At 46.5% G+C, this 20,474-nt stretch overlaps 1 protein-coding gene across 5 annotated transcripts; it reads left to right on the forward strand.

Moving 5' to 3' along the window:
- The first annotated feature begins 810 nt into the window (after positions 1-810).
- Positions 811-11,914, forward strand: rflna (refilin A). 5 transcript variants are annotated; one of them, XM_023803171.2, is made up of 5 exons: positions 811-1,021; positions 1,114-1,237; positions 1,554-1,928; positions 10,324-10,448; positions 11,167-11,914. In XM_023803171.2, exons 3-5 carry the CDS (start codon positions 1,713-1,715, stop codon positions 11,498-11,500), a joined length of 675 nt encoding a protein of 224 aa, XP_023658939.1. In that variant the 5' UTR covers positions 811-1,021; positions 1,114-1,237; positions 1,554-1,712; the 3' UTR covers positions 11,501-11,914. The 5 variants fall into 5 exon arrangements, with proteins under 5 accessions (XP_023658939.1, XP_023658937.1, XP_023658938.1 ...); XM_023803169.2 differs by having other exon boundaries at positions 811-1,237; XM_023803170.2 differs by having other exon boundaries at positions 811-1,233.
- Positions 11,915-20,474: the final 8,560 nt, after the last annotated feature.

Below are 20,474 nucleotides of genomic sequence, written 5' to 3' on the forward strand. Positions count from 1 at the left end.
GCAACTAGCTTGGTTAGTTAACACCATGGCACAAATGGAAACACTGTCAAGGCATAAGAATGAGCAAAAAGCCGGTCAAAAAATGGGGCCAGACCTGTCATTTATTACCATAAAGTTACTCAATTACCAGAAACTCAGAATCATTTAGTTCATAAACAGTGCTGCCAGATGGTCCCATTTATTATTATTAAGAAGAGATTCAGTAAATCCCCATTATTAACTTCTAAGGGTTTCTAGATCTTCTAGTTACTATATATTTTATGTGTGTTGTATTTCTTTCCAGAACGTTAGGATGTTTGTGACAGGAGAGTGACATGGGCATCATAGTCGACCCTAAGGTAAGGTTATTTTTCCACAATAGATGGCCTGACATTCGTGGAGAAATCTCGCAAATTGTGCAGAATTTTAACAATTCCCGCAAATTCATTGTTCATAATACGGGAATTAACGTAAAAGCTACCATATTAGTGAAGATGAATAACATTAAAACGAAAAGATACATTTCACGGTATATACTGTAACTATAACAGTAATAAAAGACGAACTGTATACACCGCGACTACAGAATCGCCTTATAAGGCCGACGTGACGTCACACCTCTGACCCCGGTATACCCGTCCGTCCCCCACAATGTTAACATGAAACCTAGTCCCCTAATTATACTGGTTTTTTACAATTCTTTTGTATGAAATATGTATTTTAAAAGTCCACTGTAGCATGCTACCGTAAACCGCGCCTATCACCATATGCCTAGTTATTAGGAGTATAAAACAGCCATTGTGAAACACGCGGCCCGTCAGTCTTGCTCAGCCACGCTGTGGCGGATGTGTGCAAGCGCGGACCCTATTGGCCGTATGTGGAATTAGCGGGGCTGGACTCGCTATCGCTTCCATTAAGCGGAGCCTTCGCGATCCGGCCGTGCATTTCGCCGTGGAGCCGCGTCGCTATTTGGCTGCTTCACAGCAATAAAGTGCCAGTGTGGAGTACCGCGCAGGGAGACATAGGCGACAGCTGTTTTCTGGTACTTTTCCATTCTTCTAGATTTCATAAGGCTATTATTTTTCTTTATTTTGTTTGGGTTTTCACGTGAATGGGATACTCTGTGCGATACAGGCTAGGGAATTTGGGGGCAGACCGAGTCCGCTGCGACCACTGTGCTCTGAAAATACTTCGAGGAAAGTGATATCGCTATTTACCAACTTCGGACAAGCTGAGATTTGGAGTCGGCAAGCAGTGGGTCATTTTAGAGACTTCCTATTTGCTAGAGACCTGCTGTCAAACATGTATCTATTTATTTTTAAACGATTATTATAATCAGTCAAACGGACACATTTTTATAAACAAGATTTCATTACATTGTTGTGTAAACGAGATTTCGTTACATTTGTTGCTTGCGGAACACGGGTTGAAACTATCTGCTTTTAGTTCTGGGCGATGCAGATTACTGAGCTCCTAGATGGAAAATGCTCTTAAAAACTACTGGCTGTGTACTGTGGAGTTTGCAGTAGTTAAACGGAAATACATTACGGTGTATCCTTGATTTTCCTTTGCAGATTGTTTTCTGGATGAGCCATTGAAAATTGCTTTGCATTTTTGCTATCAGGATTTTGTTTGACGCACTTCCATTACCGACTTTTCTTATCGACGCCTGAAAGGTAATCACGGTGCGGGGAGTTTCGCCTCGGCTTTCCTTGTTTTGAGCTGTCCCAGAAATGGTGGGGCACTTACACTTGCAAGCTATGGATGACAGTCTGAAAGGAAAGAACCGGGAGGGCTTGCTCGACAGTCCGGATTCCGGACTGCCCCCGAGCCCCAGCCCGCCTTTCTACTCGTTGTCCCCGGCTCTGGTGGAGCCGCGCCCCGGGAGCTGCGCTACACCCACCGATCAACATGGACAATGGAGGAGAGAAAGCAGAGAGGGAAAGCTGGTAAGGAAACAAGTCAAATATATTCTTCAAACGATAGATGCGACACTTTAAACAGCGCATGGAGTAAACGTCAGTGTTTGAACAGCATCGCAGATTAGGGTGATGGATGGATGGATGTTCGGTCGGTCTGTATGCCTTACCGTGGAAAAGACGGTTACCCCGACAGGTCTGCGAGAAGGTGTTCCCAAAACAAAATGAAAGTTCATATAATTTCATTCATCACTAGGTTTCATTCTTATATGTTGCCCATTCACGATTGACGTAATGTAGGCCTATATATTTTCAAGGGATATTTAAACACAGGTGCAATCGATATTATCACAGACATATGAAATAAGCGTTAGATTGACCTCAACATCAGCATTTTTGCCTAAATTAATATCATGAATGTCATCAAGTCTATGTCCATTGTTTACACCCTTAAATGCAGATGAGCACATACAGTTTGTTCATGTGTAAATTATTTACAATTACTGACATTAATAATGGTGACACATTGTACTGCTAAGGTGTCAGATGTAGGAAATACTATCCTTGCCTTTGATTTATCAGCCGAGCCACTGATAATGAATATTTAATTTGGTTTGTTTATGAGTTTATTGAAAATAAGAAAACATACATATTTAAATAATATTTTTTATTCCAGTTATGAGGATAGACAGTCAGGGAGGCTGCAGTCTGATCTTTTGGTTAACAGGTGCTGAGCTTTGAGTAATTTAATCTGTGAATCAAAAGGTGTTCATACGAAGAAAAACTTGAAGAAAAAATTAAAAATTTTGGATCATGTTGCTGTTGTTTGACAGAACAGACGATACAATGATATGCCTGACATTTTCCACAAATGATTTCTTAGCTTTGTCAAGTTTGATAGTAAATGGTATAATGACTTGTGAAATGGTCATTTCCAGCGCATTAGCAGAGCTCTGCTGCTCCCAGCTTGAGCCGTGACTCTCTTTTTAACCCACAGCTCAGACTCTATACCTCTTCATATCACATCAGCAGAGCTCTGCTGCTCCCAGCTTGGGCCGTCACTCTCTCGTTAACCCACAGCTCAGACTCTGTGCCTCTTCATATCACATCAGCAGAGCTCTGCTGCTCCCAGCTTGGGCCGTCACTCTCTCGTTAACCCGGAGCTCAGACTCTGTGCCTCTTCAATCATATCAGCAGAGCTCTGCTGCTCCCAGCTTGGGCCGTCACTCTCTTGTTAACCCACAGCTCAGACTCTATACCTCTTCATATCACATCAGCAGAGCTCTGCTGCTCCCAGCTTGGGCCGTCACTCTCTCGTTAACCCGGAGCTCAGACTCTGTGCCTCTTCAATCATATCAGCAGAGCTCTGCTGCTCCCAGCTTGGGCCCTGACTCTCATCTCTAACCCGCAGCTCAGACTCTATGCCTCTTCATATCACATCAGCAGAGCCCCCCCCCCCCCCCCCGCAGGTTCTCTCCCTAAACAGAGATGGGGCATCCCAGCACCACAGAGTCCTCAGCATGTCATCTACATCTGCCTGCCTTGTATCTTACCGCTCGTCCAGGTTGTGGTGTTTGTAGGCCAGTAGCAGGGGGGTGAGTACTGAGAAGCTTAGGGGTGCCTGGGGTAAGCAGAGCTCACCTCTCACTAATGGTGCCTGGGGTTAGCAGAGCTCACCTCTCACTAATGGTGCCTGGGGTAAGCAGAGCTCACCTCTCACTAATGGTGCCTGGGGTAAGCAGAGCTCACCTCTCACTAATGGTGCCTGGGGTAAGCCCGGGGCTCACCTCTCACTAATGGTGCCTGGGGTAAGCAGAGCTCACCTCTCACTAATGGTGCCTGGGGTAAGCAGAGCTCACCTCTCACTAATGGTGCCTGGGGTAAGCAGAGCTCACCTCTCACTAATGGTGCCTGGGGTAAGCAGAGCTCACCTCTCACTAATGGTGCCTGGGGTTAGCAGAGCTCACCTCTCACTAATGGTGCCTGGGGTTAGCAGAGCTCACCTCTCACTAATGGTGCCTGGGGTAAGCAGAGCTCACCTCTCACTAATGGTGCCTGGGGTAAGCAGAGCTCACCTCTCACTAATGGTGCCTGGGGTAAGCAGAGCTCACCTCTCACTAATGGTGCCTGGGGTAAGCAGAGCTCACCTCTCACTAATGGTGCTGCTTAGTTCCTCATACCAAATGATGCCAGGGCGACAGACAGCAGCTCTCCCCACAGAGAATGCCGGGAGAGTGCATGGGGCCTGAGGCCATTTGGGGGGGTTATGTTCACCAAGCGGTGCCGCGAAAGCTCTGTGCTGCTCTGCTACTGTCCAAACCCTGTGAGGCTCCGCGTGTTCACAGAGCAGGAAGGGCAGCACAGCAATGAAAAACACAATACAGCGCCCCCATGAGGATGGCAGTGGTACGAATTCCTGCCCTGCGTTCCCAGGCCTCCTGGCTCCAGTGCTAATCCCCCTCTCTGCTGTGCGGCACGTACAGCCTTCCGTTGTTTTCTAGGAAACCTTCCCAAATTCTCTCTTTGCTGCTGCTTTCTTACCGCTTTCCTCCAAGTGCAAATACTCTGATAAGTCTGATTGCCCTTGATGTTGTGTTGGAACAGAGCTGACAAAAAGAGCAAAATATTTGTGTGCTTTTTGGCTCATTATTTGTGGAGTGTACCACAAATAAAAATAGGAAGGAACTGCCCTCAATGAAAGCATTCTCCGACCATTGTGTGCAGGCATCAAACGGACATCTGTACCCCCTGATCTAGAATAGTAAGGTCCTAACTTGTTGGTTTTAGGAACTGTTTTCAGGTGTTACACAGCCATGTTTCTCATTCGGTTCTCTTTTACTTGCTTCCTCTTTCATTTGTTTTATCTCCTGTTCAGATTGTGTCATGAAGAGAAGAGTGCCCCCCCCCATAAAAGTGGGGCACACACACACACACACACACACACACACACAAGTGCGCACATGTAGAGTAAACATATCCTTATGGAGACTGCTCATTCATTTCAATGGGAAAAATACTAACGCTAACTATGACAACCTTAACCCCCACCCTGCCCTAACCATAACCATAAGTAACCAAACAAAATACAAGAGTTTTTGCATTTTTAGTTTTTTCATAGCATTTTTATAAAATATAGTTTTCCCTTATGGGGACCAGGAAACCGGTCCCCATAAGGGAAAAAAAACAGATATCACGTTATGGGGACATTATGTCCCCATAAGGATAGGTAAACCCGCTCACACACACACACACACAGGTCACGCATTCCTGCTTTCCTCAGTAGCTTCCAGAGGCTTCCAGGATTACAGAGAGAGGCTCAAATAGCTTCACACTGTCTTTTCTTTGAGCCCCCCCCCATATCTAACTCATGCACATTCTGACTGGACCCCCCACAGCGGAGAATTCCGTGCCTGGGATTTGTTTTTCTTTTTTCCAGTTCTGCTGCTTGGCTCTCCCTGACCGGCTCTATTTTAGCTTGCTCTCTTTGCGTACCCTCCACAGAGTTCTGATCACGTGACCATGCCACACGGAGAGCTTGCAGACTGTTGCATAAGATTCCGGTGACCTCCATTTTCTAATTTAAACCCAGTGGGGCAGGTGGGGAGGGGTGGGGCCAAGGTCTAAAAAAGAGCAGAACCTAAATCTTGCAAATGTCGTGCGGGCTAAGTGTGAGTAACCCTTAAGTGTCTCACGGACTTGTTTTCGCAGGAGCCGGTGCCTGTGTCTGTCGTGATGTTTGCTAGAGCAAGAATGAAAAATGGGAAGTTGGTTAAAAGCAGTGGGCAGCTGCCTTCCTGGGCCTGGAGGGTTAAAGCGGAGGGTACACTATCCAGCAGCGGGCAGGTGCCTTCCTGGGCCTGGAGGGTTAAAGCGGAGGGTATACTATCCAGCAGCGGGCAGGTGCCTTCCTGGGCCTGGAGGGTTAAAGCGGAGGGTATACTATCCAGCAGCGGGCAGGTGCCTTCCTGGGCCTGGAGGGTTAAAGCGGAGGGTATACTATCCAGCAGCAGGCAGCTGCCTTCCTGGGCCTGGAGGGTTAAAGCGGAGGGTATACTATCCAGCAGCGGGCAGCTGCCTTCCTGGGCCTGGAGGGTTAAAGCGGAGGGTATACTATCCAGCAGCGGGCAGGTGCCTTCCTGGGCCTGGAGGGTTAAAGCGGAGGGTATACTATCCAGCAGCGGGCAGGTGCCTTCCTGGGCCTGGAGGGTTAAAGCGGAGGGTATACTATCCAGCAGCGGGCAGGTGCCTTCCTGGGCCTGGAGGGTTAAAGCGGAGGGTATACTATCCAGCAGCGGGCAGGTGCCTTCCTGGGCCTGGAGGGTTAAAGCGGAGGGTATACTATCCAGCAGCGGGCAGGTGCCTTCCTGGGCCGGTAGAGCGTTAACGCGGAGGGTATACTATCCAGCAGCGGGCAGGTGCCTTCCTGGGCCTGGAGGGTTAAAGCGGAGGGTATACTATCCAGCAGCGGGCAGGTGCCTTCCTGGGCCTGGAGGGTTAAAGCGGAGGGTATACTATCCAGCAGCGGGCAGGTGCCTTCCTGGGCCTGGAGGGTTAAAGCGGAGGGTATACTATCCAGCAGCGGGCAGGTGCCTTCCTGGGCCTGGAGGGTTAAAGCGGAGGGTATACTATCCAGCAGCGGGCAGGTGCCTTCCTGGGCTGGTAGAGCGTTAACGCGGAGGGTACACTAGCCCTGCTGGGGGGTGCCAGTCAGTATACCACCAGCAGCTCACTATGCTGCCCCCTGTTCTCTTGCCTGTACCAAGTTTACTTCTTTGCTGTGATTTGTGTTCCTGATGGAGTGCTTATTCCAAGCCCCCTCCTCCCATTAACCGTGATGTGCCCCCCAGCCCTGGCCAATTAACAGCTGTGTGGTCTGTCCTCCTCCCAGTCCCCTCCCTGGTGGGGGGGGGGGGGGGGCGTGGTCATCTCTGTAACCCTGTGACCTCGACCAGGATTGGCTTAGCCTGGGGAGGGGGGCTGGTGTGTGTATGTGTGCGCAGCTGTGTGTGTGTGAGAGGGAAACATGAGATCGCTTAAAAGGCATTATTACGTGGATTTAAATACGGCACCTTATGGCGTCCTTTGCCTCTTCATCTGCATGAACTGTACTTCTCTCTTTCTCCTCACTTCCTTCCTCTTACTCATAATTGCCCTATCCACACAGACACACACACACACGGAGACACAAAGACACACAGACAGAGACACACACACACATGCATACCTTTTAGCAGATACAGGACATGGAGTGGAGGAGGGTGACTGAGGAAACAATCCATCTCAGAATAGATTTGGGCTAAACCGCTGCTTCCTGTTGGTCTAATCCGACATTGTTCTGCTCAGTCTGGATAATAGGACCAAGACATTTCCCTTTCTTTGGTAACAGATGTTTTATTGGTCCATTTGGTTTTGTGTTGTTGACCAGGATCAAAGGTAACATTAAAAGCAGCAGCATTGCATTTACCAAGAGGCAAGAAACTGTGAACTTGTGTGACTGTGTGCTGCTGCTGTGGACATTGAAGAACTTCCTGAACTGGAGGCCTTGCAATTTTCTCCTTTTCTACAGGGTGATGTACCCAGGGCACCCATAACATGAGTTTCCCTGCTGTTTACCTGCTATATTGTATGACCTATCTGTACACAACCTCCTTGAGTGGACGGCCAGGCCCTAACTTGACCATGGAGCAATCCAGCATGACTTGTCAACACAAAAACTAAAACTGTATGCAGTGATGGGGACACTGTGGCCAGCAAGTTAGCCCATCCAGTGGTCAATGTGAATACCAGTGCCCCAGTGCAGCGATAGGGATACTGTGGCCAGCAGGTTGGCCCATCCTGTGGTCATTGTGAATCCCAGTGACCCAGTGCAGTGATGGGGACACAGTGGCCAGCAGGTTAGCCCATCCAGTGGTCAATGTGAATACCAGTGCCCCAGTGCAGCGATAGGGATACTGTGGCCAGCAGGTTGGCCCATCCTGTGGTCATTGTGAATCCCAGTGACCCAGTGCAGTGATGGGGACACAGTGGCCAGCAGGTTAGCCCATCCTGTAGGGCTGTGCAAAAAAATCGATCCATCAATATATCCCGATATTTCCTTTCTATATCGATTTCTATCTCCAAAAATCGATATTTCCGAGGGGGAGTATCATGCAAAATACACCCAGACGTTTTGGGAACACCCTGGAGCCACGCTATGCAATCCCAACACACAAACATTACGGAGGTAGCTATGCCCAGGATGTACGAGGAGGTAACGCAAGAAAAAAAAAACTCTTCTTTCTGCAGCACGAGTGGCACTTACGTGCGATTGCTGGACTTCGCGAGCCACTGAATCTTACGTTACGATCACCTCACACCACATTAATGAGGATTGGCAACTGATTTCCCATGTTTTCTTGAAGGGGGGACCTTTTTCACTGCTGCACCGCTAAAAATGAACAGCGAAAGATCAGAAACGCAAGATATAGCTGACACTGGAGTTGTCAAAAAAATTGACTCTCAGATACTAATCGATATTAAAAATAAGTATCTGATTAGATACTCATTTTCACCATTATTGATACCAACAGCGCAGTTTTCAACTGATTCACCACACTTCACACAGCACCACTACAGCGCACACACGCGTGCACGCACGCACACACGCACTCGCGCAGCCCCTCCCTGCCTCTCAATAGCCGTTGAACGCGATTGCGCTGGTTAATATACACATATAGAGTTGGCTGAACATGGCATATGCTGCAGCTGAAGGCACTTCGCAAGCTGCTTTATTATATATATATATAAAAAAGTGCCGTTTGGAATTATTTTGCAGAGGAGCATGGAAAGGCTAAGGATGTCAATAAGGCTCTAAGCAAACAGTGCTACAAAGATGTGGCGACGAAGTCAAGTAGCACGTTGAACCTGGCGAAGCATCTTAAAGACCAGTCTTCCCAGTCTTTATGAGAAATTTCGCGAGGTCAGTAAAGCTCACGTTCCAGCAACACTGAGCTATTAAACACTTATCAAAAATGTTAACTTGGCTGGTGCACACCTTAACATTAGCCGTTTATCTATAAGCAGTTAGCCAACAAACACGTTAGCCGGATGTTATCATTAAGGTAGCGCATAGGCGCAATGGTTAATAAAGTCATGTAGTTAATGTGGGAACAATGCAAAAACGTATAACAAAAATGTGTCCTGTAAAATGTGGTAAATGCCCACTCATAGTTTTTATAAAAAATAGTCGTATACCGTGACCGATATAACTTTGAAAAATACCGTGATATAAATTTTTGGTCATGCCGCCCAGCTCTAATCATACGGTTTTATTTTCATTATAAGAACAGTTAATATGCTCAGTCCTCTACAAGCACCACACCAGCCTAAGATAACTGATTGGGCACCTTAATTTCTTATTTTCATTCTTATGCAGTTTATCTTAACGTTTTTGGTGTCCACTAGTTCAGTGTGTTAAAATGCAAAGACAATAAAGTTCAAATTCAATTGAGTTATGTTGTTTTGGCTGAATTATTAATGTAATGTGATTCATTAAGACCACCCAGATCATACACAGCAACTTGTATTTCAGCTCTATTTTTACATTTTCAGTGAACTGTAGAATATTGCAATATATCACAATATGTATAGCATCACAATATATCCTGATTTAATCGTATCGTGACCCATGTATCGTGATACATATCGTATCGTGAGGTCCTTGCTAATACCCACCCCTACCATCTTGTGGGCACTGAGACTCCCAGTGACCCAGTGCAGCGATGGGGACACTATGGCCAGCAGGTTTGCCCATCCTGTGGACAGTGTGAATCCCAGTGCCCGAGTGCCTCACCCTGCCATTTATATTGAGGAACAGAAACAAGACACATTTGCTTAATTGTTTGTTTTAATTGTTGCATTTCCTTTAAATTATGAAATTAATGATTAAATTAATAAAAGTAATTATTAAATTATTTAACATAACAATGGTGACAATTTAATAATTATTTATATTATACTAAATTTTAATTATTACATGTTATTAAATTATGTAATAATTATAATATGTAATTATTCAATTATTTCAATTATCTTGCAGGTGATTTCATTAGGTTTGCTTTTTACAAGGGGCAACCATTTACACAATCTGGTGGTTTTGATTAAGAATGCTGGTGAATAGAGGGTGTAAAGCAGGGTAATTCAAATCACGGTCCTCGAGGTCCAACCACTGCTGGTTTTCCAGCCTTCTTTTACCTGTCAGTCAGGTGTGAAGCCTCTGACCAATCAGAATCAGTAATTCTTAAACAACTACCTGGAAGAACAGAAAACAAGGCCTGGATTTGGAAACGAGGTCCAGGTTTGAAGAACCCTGGTGTAAAGGCTTTAATTATGACAAAAGTCTGTCCATGGTGTGTGAGTGAGGGCCCGGGCCATTGACTTCTGACAGTTTGTCCCTCCACAGCTACCATACCTGCTGCTGAATTCCACGGGGGCAGATGCCAAGAGCCGCTTGTACCCTATGGTGTTTGGAGAGAGCATTGAGGTCAATCCTGAGCCGGAGCAGGAGATCAGGTAACAGGCCGTAGGGGTGTGGCTGAGCACGGCACAGGAAGTGCTCTGAACACATATCTGTGTCCTGTCTGGGGCAGAAAGGCACGATTTGCTGCGTTGGGCATTAGGGCTGGAATGCTGCTGTTGCTGCCCTCTGCAAAGCCTTATATGTGCACAGAGGTCTAGAATTAGATACACATTTTGTTAAAAGGATTTTGTATTGGATGAAAAAGTTTGAATGAAAAGCAGAGGGGTGGTGGCCTCCTGAATCGTGGGTTTGAATCCTGTGTGTTCGTGTGTCTGTATGTGTGTGTGCAGTGTGTAGTGTGTGTGTGCAGTGTGTCTGTATGTGTGTGTGCAGTGTGTAGTGTGTGTGTGCGCAATGTGTGTGTAGGCAGTTTGTGTGCATTGTGTTTGTATATTTGTGCGTGGTGTGTGTGTGTGTGCAAAGTGTGTCTGTGTATGTGTGTGTGGTTTTCCCTCTGGTATTCTGCAAAAAATGTCCAAAAAAATGAGCACATATGAATGGGTATGAAGGTCTGCATTATGTGTCCACATAACCCCGCATACTGGACATTGTACATTGTGCATGGTCAGGTCAGATCAGTGGTTCAGCATGCTCTCAGTGAATCGATGCTTCCTATTGGCTGTCAACTGATCCCCTCTGTACCGACTGCACTTCTCTTGGAAGGAAGGACAGAGTCTCTCTGAGCAGATTAGTATCCTCTCCATCTCCCAGGTGCAGCACAGAGGTTCGCTACGACTCGGACAGGCGCTTCCGCGACCAGGTGTACTGTGCACCGGTTCCGACAGTGACGGGCTACAGTGAGACAGTGGTGGCACTGCGTGATCGCACGTGGCGGAGCTACAAGTCAGAGGTGCAATTGGAGCCGCGCCAGCGGCCGCTGCACTACCAGAGTGTCACCATCGTGTTCCCCAAGCACGCCAAGCGGACGTACCGCACGACGCTGCACTACAATGCCACCGCCGCCAGCCGCCGCTTCATCGCCAGTGTGCAACTGCGCTCCAGAGAGGACAACAGCCCCTGCATTATCTACACTGAGGACCTTTAAATCCACCCATTCCGGCCCAGGCCAGGTCCCGCCCCGCCCCGCCCCCACAGAGTGCCTTGCGGGCTGGTGGTAGGGCGGATAGACGTCAGAGGGGCCTGGCGGACGGCCCTGCTGTCTGGGGAAACACAGATGACTGGAGTCAACAGACCCACGGTGTCTGTCTCTGCAGACAAGTGAGCGCATTTGACCGCATGCATGAGTCTGCATGTTTCTGCACTATTCCCTCAGACGTCTATTGCTCTGTCCTCCCATCCAGGTTTATTATCTTACCTTTTCATTTGATGAGTTATTGCTTTAACCTCTGCATCGTAGTGTAGTGTTCTTTCTCTGATGTGTTTTTCAAGGTCAGTTCCTTTTCCGATGAACCTTTCAGGTCCACAGCTACTTAGCCATAGCTCTGGGGGGGGGGGGGGGTGGGGGTAGGGGGTACCCACATACCACATACATTCTTGGGTCGGGTGACATCCGCTTTGAAGGTGAAAGACCCAGCAGTACTTCCTAAGTTAAGCCTGCTTTAAACGAGCTGGGGGGGGGGGGGGGGGGGCTGGTTAGTAGGGCGGATTGCCTTGGGGGGGGGGGGGGGGGTATGATGGCAGGCAAACCCAGCCCCAGCATGGGACATTCTGCCTGTTGGTGACAGTCCGTCCCCTCTGTCAACCTGCAGGTACATATGTGTGTTTTGTATTAACTTTCCCCGTAAGAGTGGCTGATATATCAACCTGCCTGTACAATGTTACATGCAGCATAAAGCATCCGAACTGTTAATATGCCTGCGAGTATTTTGGAGCTGCTGAGCACCTTGTGGGAATAGCAGACGTGCAGCTGGCAGACTCTCTAAAGGCTTGATTGCACTTACTTTAAATGTATATAGTGTATTTGTATTACTGTCATCATTACGTCAGAGCGGACAGACGGCAGGGGCTGGGAGGCGGCACTGCTGGACCAAAGCTCTCTAGCGGAGGGCAGGCTTGTGTCAGTGTCACACATCTACTTGGCTCTGTGGCTGGAAGCACAGTGAACCTGGAAACTCTTCGGGGTGACATCCGATTAAGGAAAGGGCTCTGATGTGTGTGTGTGGGTGTGTGTGGGGGGGGCTGTGCTGATTAGAACCTGTATTTGTACACAGAGCTGAGCTGAAGTAAGCAATAAGAATCGTAATACTGCTCACCTTTAGCAGGAAATCATGGCATGGTCAGGTCAGATCAGTGGTTCAGCATCAGTGAATCAACGCTGTAGGATATTCTGCCAGTTCAGTTACCAAATAGTTCTGCACCATCCCTGTGGAGCAGGAACCATACCAAGGCTTTCAGTGGCTGGAACAGCACAGAGACAGAGAGATTTCATTCTCTGCTGATTTTGAAGTCACCCCCACGTCCACACGCTGCCTCGTTCACACTAATACAGCTTTACCTCTCCATTTATTCTAGAAAAACACTTATCCACAACCTAGAGAGACACACCGAGAGTGAGTGTAAAACTTCTCAAAAAAAGCCAGAAAACTCCAGAAAAGAGTTTATTTGTACATCTGCTGAGAGAAAATGGGGTGTATTAAAGCCAGATTAGTTGCCTGTTTATCTCAAAGCCTTTTACACAGCACATCTTCAGTCAGAAGAGACATTTACTTTATATGGTGACCAAAGTTTTCATTGAAAGAAGCAGAAGAATATTGTGTTACTGGAATATATGATTAAACAGCTAATATTTACATGGAGCCTAAGGGTGAGACTCAGAACACACCGGCTAAAGGGACATACTGGAACTGGGGGGGGGGGGACTTTGACTGAAGTGGAGATGTGAGGTCTCAGTCGCTGTCTGTAGAGTGTGTGACACCAAAGGTCTTCCATTGGTCTTTTAGGAGTGGGTGTGGCTTGTCCCAGCACGTCTCAGGTGGAGGTATCCCAGAATTTAAAAAAAAAAAAAATGTGTAAAAAACCGTTGGGAGGAGGGGGATTGTGCTTCAAAAATGTTGGATTCTGACCAGAATAACCAGAGGTGGAGCAAACTGGGATTGGTTCCTATTATGCTGCACTGCCCAGCCCAGCAAACAGCCAGCTCTGCAACACCATACCCCCTCCCCCCTCCAGCACGCATCCCCTCCCTCAACCCAGCACTCAGCTCTGCCCCCACCGTACCCCCCTCCACCAGCCTAGCACGCAGCTCTGCCACACAATACCCCCCCTCTATCAACCCAGCACTCAGCTCCGCCCTCACCGTACCCCCCTCCACCAGCCTAGCACGCAGCTCTGCCACACAATACCCCCCCTCTATCAACCCAGCACTCAGCTCCGCCCTCACCGTACCCCCCTCCAGCATGCAGCCCCGCCCCCACCGTACCTTCCTCTCCCCCATGCAGCCCCACCCTCACCGTACCTTCCTCCCCCCCATGCAGCCCACCCCGGAACAAAGCCCCACCCCACCAGTGTGTGTGATTTGACAACTTAACTTTTGTCTGTCTTACATATATTTGGATTATAGTTTAAATGTTGAAAACTTTCATTTTTTAAAAATGTTTCTTACCTCATCTTTTCTATGATCTCAGTAAATGACGTGACACTGTGTATTGGTTACATTTCGAGTCCTGCAATGGTCTTGATGTGAAGGTGCTGGTGGGTCCTTTTACAGAACAGGACAGTGTGTTCAGTGTGTAGCTGGCAGGGAGAGCAAAGACACACTGCAAAGCGTAGCTGAAGAATCGATTGCGGTGTGTTGATGAGACTTTAGAGGGTGCATGGAGTGGATGAGGGAGAGGGAGAGGCCCAGGGAGAGGCCCAGTTTCGGTCCTGGGGAGCCCTTATCACTGCAGAAAACTGCGTTCCAGTGTCCAGTAAAGAAGATGGATGAAAGCCCTAGAAAGGGCAGAGATGTCGATGCAGGATGTGAGTGGTTTGCTGTTCATCACGATGGAGACACCTGTGCGATGAGGGAGCCGCGTAAGCGGTGGAGCAAGACTGTGTGAGCGGAGAGGGTCTGCTCCTGGGCCAGAGCACTGCTTTTCGGAGCAAGTGTTAGAAGGTGCGAGCGGGGAGGGTCTGCACCTGGGCCAGAGGACCGCTTTTCGGAGCAAGTGTTAGAAGGTGCGAGCGGAGAGGGTCTGCACCTGGGCCAGAGGACCGCTTTTTGTATCTGGTGTAAATGGTTTCCTAACGGTTTGACAAATCTATGCTCTTGTAAAATATTTTACTGTTGTATATGTGGCAATAAGGCACTTCATATTCTCCTTTATATTTTTATAGATCCCAAGTCAATGCTTTTTTTTTGTTTTGGACAATGGATGAGAAAATAATTTAAAAATCCAAATGTATATCTTAATAAACAAAAAAACCTTACAATCCCATTTATGTTAAATTTTTCCTCATTATTCATTTGCTTTAGTTATTTTATTTTTCAATTATTGCAATGCTGACATCATTGCAGTAGTATACCGTACAATAGCTGCATTGAAGAGAGGTTTGTGTCCCTGAAAGAACACGCAGTTTGTGGGTCAGATACCTGTGTGGCGACTTCAGTGTTGGCTGGCGGAGGGAATCTCACGGGGAACTTTGCCACCGAAGTTCAGGAACCTGGTCCATGACTACAAGTTCCTGGGCTTGGAATTGCATTCTGTATTAGTTTAAAATGGGCCAGAACATTTTATTTTACAATACGATCAGGGACGATCCTGTAAAATACAGGATGGATGGCAACTCAGGAAAGGTCTCAAAGTACCAGCCCATGACAAACATTCATACAGCCCACAACATGTTCATAATTCATTATTAAATCTGGCCAGTAAATCGATCTTTTGTTTTCAATGTAACAGTATTATGGTAATCAGCCTGGGTGGTCAGTGCACAAATATAACAACAAATATTTGACAAGAAAGTCAAAGCACTTTTATGTCAAACTGCAATGATAGAATTTTCTGAGACAGAAATATGGAGATACAAACTCAAACTACAAAGATACTCATTAATATTTGAAATACAAAAATAATCCCATCTGCTATATTTTTGCTCCCTACTTCTGTCTCTTTTCCCAGCACTTTCGGGTAACTTCCATGTTGGAGCTGGTGCTTGTGGTCAACCAGTCAGCAAGTTTCTCTCTATAAGCCCCTTCCTGTAGTTCCTGTTCAAATGAAAAGTACCTACCCTGGAGTTAGGACCAACAGAAGGTCCCAGAATTAAAATCGAGCCAAATTCCTACAGAAGTCTCTGGGTCCTGAAAAACGTTCCTGCAGCGTGAAAGGACCTATACTTCCTCTTATTACTTATACCCTCCAGCCCCACTGTAGTTCAAGGAAAAGCCTCTTTTTCTACAGAGCTGCCTGTCAAAGCGTTTAGTCCACTGTGCACAGGAGGAGGAATATCCCAGGCGAACGTTGCAGAGCACTGAGGGAGCAACACAAAATTCACACCATCAAAGGACTACAGCAGGGGCTACAGCAGACTGGGGGGACACTTTGAGCTTTAACTCTTGGCTGACAAATTGAACACTGCAAGCAAAGTCAGCAATCATGTGATTGGGGGAGGGGTCCTGACATGCTGAGCCAAGCTCCCCCAGGCCTGCTGTTCTCCACGTCAAGGTAACCATCCTGGTATCCGTTTCACACTAAAAAGGAAACTGTCCAGCCAGACACACACAGGTCACTGGCATCTGTAACTGGCGCCCAGGATTAAATATCGCAGCACCACACATCAGCCGGATTGTCTGTCACTTACATTTTATAAACTAGTAATATGAATTGCAGATAGGATGAGCGTACAATGAATGACCAGTAAGTGCAATTTTGCAGTATAACAGGACTTACATAATACACCACAAAAACATTGTCTTGTCAAGCAAAGTGGGTCTTCAATGTCATACCATTTATGTACAATTCACAGCATACAGAGGAATGAAGTAAGATTCCCCAGGACCGCGGTGCAGCATATATACAGTGTAGCCAAAAATTATTTGCACACATCAAAAAATTATCAAAAATAGAAATGCAACTGAGGATATTGAAGAACAAACTTTAAAAACATCTAAAATGTTACAATTATATGTGTGTTATGTAAAGAATCAAAAACTTTTATGAAAACATTCTGGAATTTTTCTAACTTCAAATAATTATTTGTGCACCTCGCCATTCATACAGTTTGACAAATATGTTACAATGGGAGGAGTTCCCAGCTGTAACAGAGATCATTTAACATGACACATAATAGCAGATGTCCCAAATAGGCAGGTAATTGGGGGCCCTTAGTTTCTACAAGTAGCCTTAGTGGCCATTCTCCAAACAAGCATTTGTAGGGTTGGTTCAGTTTCCCAAAATTGGTAAAACTACTGAAATACCAAATGCATTGAGGGAAAGGGTCATAAAACTTCACATTCAAGGTCTTTATGTTTAAAAAATTGCCACCAGACTTGATATGAGGCACAGTACCATGAAAGACCAGTCCAAGGACAGACAGGTACATCAAAGAGCTTGCCATAAAAAATGAAAGTTGGCTGCTACACAAATTGCAAATCAAGGAGGCTACTGGCATTCATAAGTAATAAGAACACACTGAAATGTCTGAAATTTGCCAAAGAAGATGTTGATAAGCCTATCAGCTTCTGGAAATCAATTGTTTGGTCTGATGAATCCAAATTCAACATGATTGGATCAGAAGGTCATCAGAGAGTGTGGCACAACTCAAAGGAAGAGTATAGCCCCCAATTCCTCAGTCCAACCATCAAGCATGGTTGGATTGGGGTTGCATGGCAGCTTCTGGTGTCTGCAGTTATATTGAAGGCATCATGCATTCTGAGGTGTATGAGGAGATCCTGTCTACCCAGATGATCCCATCTGCTGCCAGACTGCTTGGGTGAAGCTACATTTTCCAAAAAGTTTACGAGCCCAATCACACTGCAAAGCGTGTGAAAGCCTTTCTCACCAAGTAGAAGGCGAAAGTGTTTGAGGGACCCCCACAAAGTCCAGATCTCAATCATACTGAGCACCTCTGGGCTGAGATGGAGAGGAAATGCCCAGCAGACCCACCGTGCAACAAACAGAACTTGAAGGACATGCTCCAGCGTACATGGGAGAGCCCTGACCCAGCCATTGGCAGCCGCCTTGCTGAAAGCTGCCCAGGGGGCTGCATGCTGTTATTGCGGCCAAAGGAGGGCCGACCAGATACTGAGCAGGACTACGAGAAAACTCCAATGGCCAGGTGTACAAATAATTGTTTGATACTGTGTCAATTATAAAAATAATACATACCATAGATGTAACAGGACAATAGATATGGCACAGATGTAGGAAAATGAGTGCTGGGCAATGGCCACTGTATAAAGCTGTATGTGCATTGCAAGAGCCTAACAAGAGAGCTGTTCACATCAAAGCTCATATGAGACAATTACAAATACAGGACCAATCATAATAGACAATAGACAAATTAAAGGATCACAGATGACAATGAAGCAAGTCAGTGGATGGGTGAGCTAGTTGATGTGTTTCTGGAAGAATCTGAGGAACTTACTGACAGACAAACAAACCACATACGAAAAACATGTAGAGTCAAACTTATTTTTGCATGGTGGTGTTGGTAAACTGACCAAGGAGGGCAAGATGGAACGAAGGTGACACAATGGATATGGGTGTTCCATAAACAGCTCTGAAAGGCTGCACCAAGGACTGGAACCTGATAGGGAGTCAGTCAAGAGAGACGAGGTAGGGTGTAACATGAGAGCGTTTTGGCTAATTTAATTCCAGACGTGCTGCTGCATTTTGAATCATCTGCAGTGATTTGAATGCATAAGCTGGTAGACCACTCAGTTAGCAGGTGCAGTAGTCTGTAGCTGAGCTTCTTGTCCAGGTAGTTATTTCGCAAAGACTGACAAATAAGGCCAGATCTTACTGAGGTGTTATACAGGGTGAATCTAAAAGACTGCTCTGTAGTCAGCAAAGGATCATCTGTTTTTACTGGCAGACCTGGAAAGAGACAATGCTGATCCAAGCTAAAGAGTAATATTGTGAGGAATGGTGGGGCTGGCAGGGAAGACAAAAACTATGGTATTTTTAAGCTTCAACTGGCAATTGCTTGTTCAGGCTGAGGTGTCTGTGATGCATGAAGATCCAAGCAGGGACAGTAGTCTCCCTGAGGAAAGGTCAACTACAGCTGTCATCATTGTCATAGTGGTAAGAAAAAATTTGTGATCAGACCTAGAGAAGTGTTATACAGACAGAAGTAGGTACCCCGGTACCAGGTTATAAACATCCTTACGCTCAAACATGTTGTTTAAGGACAAATTGTTAGCACAAAAGTCCAATAACTGAGCACCACTTGGGGTCAGATCGGGCAGGCCATTCCTCCCAATCATACCCTGACATGTTTCACTGTCACTACCCATGTGAGCAGTGGAGTACTAAGAGGGGCTGCCTTCTAGCACCCCACACAAAGTCTCCAAGAAAGCCAGATACTCTGTATTAACGTTTGGTGCATAGGCACAGACCACTGTCAGATCCCTTCCCCTGACTCAAAGTCAAAGGGAGATGACCCCATCATTCGCTGTAGTAAAATTAAATGTTCAGGCACTACAGTGGGGGGTACGAGTAGACTCACACCAGCACAATGTTTCTCATCCAGAGCATCTCCACAGTGGAATAGAGTCCATGTCTTTTTACCAAAGTTTGGATCCAGAGCCTGACAGTAACTCTCTACCACCAGCTCAGGCTTCTTTCCCACCACAGAGGTTTATGTTGCATGCTCCTAAAGTCTGCCAAGGCCCTGCCTTTGACTGTTGCCTGATCCACATAGCAATTGACTCCATGGCCCCCTCTGCAGGTGATGGGCCCACAGGAGGGGAAACTCATGTTCTCCTTTTGGGCCTGGTCAGGCTTGGCTCTAGGACAGCGTCCCAGGTTCCCTATTGCAGGTTGGTTATATGATCCTTGTTCTTTTTCATCATAGGAGTCTTCTGAACTCCACTTTGTCTAGGGCCAATTTGCCTTTGGAGACCCTACCAGGGTAAATTTCCCCCAACTGCATAGCTCCTAGGATCACAGACACAGAAACCCCTTCACCATGATAAGGGGCCGATTCGTGAAGGGGCTAGCAAACTACTGCTGAAAGAAAAACAGAGAATGTGTGAAATTTTTGTAAATTACCTGGGAAAAAGTGTGTGTGCATTTTGTGAAGGCAGCAGATCCTCTCACACACATTAGAATGGGTACCTAGAATGGGTACTTCTCACCAACTTCCTTCCAGAGAAAACCACCTTTGAAACCTTCTCCGAGGATCCAATTGCCTTGGATTACGGTCAGAACATCCACTCCTAACAGAAAGCTCTAGGGATGGTTTCACTCTTGTTCAGACTGGGAGGTGAGGGGCCTCTATGAAGAGAGCAGCCCAAATATGCCAGCTGTCCAGTGCAGGGCAGTAGTTTGTCCTTTTCGTCCTCTTTGCTGACAAGCAGACAAAGCAAACAAAACAACGCAGCCCACAAGGGAATGACCGTCAGTCTGCAATGTCACATGGTGCTCCCTTCCCTACCCCGGCTCTAAAATACTGCTTTTGTCCTGCAAGGCCGCAGGTTCAGTTGCAGTCTTGTGTTAAAGCAGATAGCCAGTCAAAGTGATTTCTGACTCTCATTTGGAATACAAAATTTAAAAGAGCTGATTTCAAGGCTTGTTAATAATTAACTGGGATTGGAGCAGTTGACCAAATCTAACTGATGCACTAGTTAAAATTTAACTAGAGTAATTAGTGTTTCATCAATGGGGAAAAGCAAACATTGTTTCCATTTGTGTACACACACAGAGATGCACGCTATTTCAGCACTAGCAAGCAGTGAGTGATAAGGGCCACTCCCAAATGAAGCCGTAGATATTCTATTTCAGAAGCGAATCCATCGAAAGCTGCAGTGCGCCACTGGACCATTAACTGTGTAAGACCTGCCCTCAATTTGCATAGTTAACTCATTTGCACCAGAGCACTCCTGAAGGAACAGGTTTGTAAAGCCATCAATTGAT

This window comes from Paramormyrops kingsleyae, chromosome 2 (assembly GCF_048594095.1).
Source record: "Paramormyrops kingsleyae isolate MSU_618 chromosome 2, PKINGS_0.4, whole genome shotgun sequence".
Lineage (NCBI taxonomy): Eukaryota > Metazoa > Chordata > Actinopteri > Osteoglossiformes > Mormyridae > Paramormyrops > Paramormyrops kingsleyae.

Coding starts and splice junctions, on each gene's coding strand:
- rflna (XM_023803169.2), top strand. CDS start 1,713: ATGGTGGGGCACTTACACTTGCAAGCTATGGATGACAGTCTGAAAGGA. Junction 1,929..10,323: donor AAAGCAGAGAGGGAAAGCTG/GTAAGGAAACAA, acceptor GACTTCTGACAG/TTTGTCCCTCCACAGCTACC. Junction 10,449..11,166: donor GAGCCGGAGCAGGAGATCAG/GTAACAGGCCGT, acceptor TCCATCTCCCAG/GTGCAGCACAGAGGTTCGCT.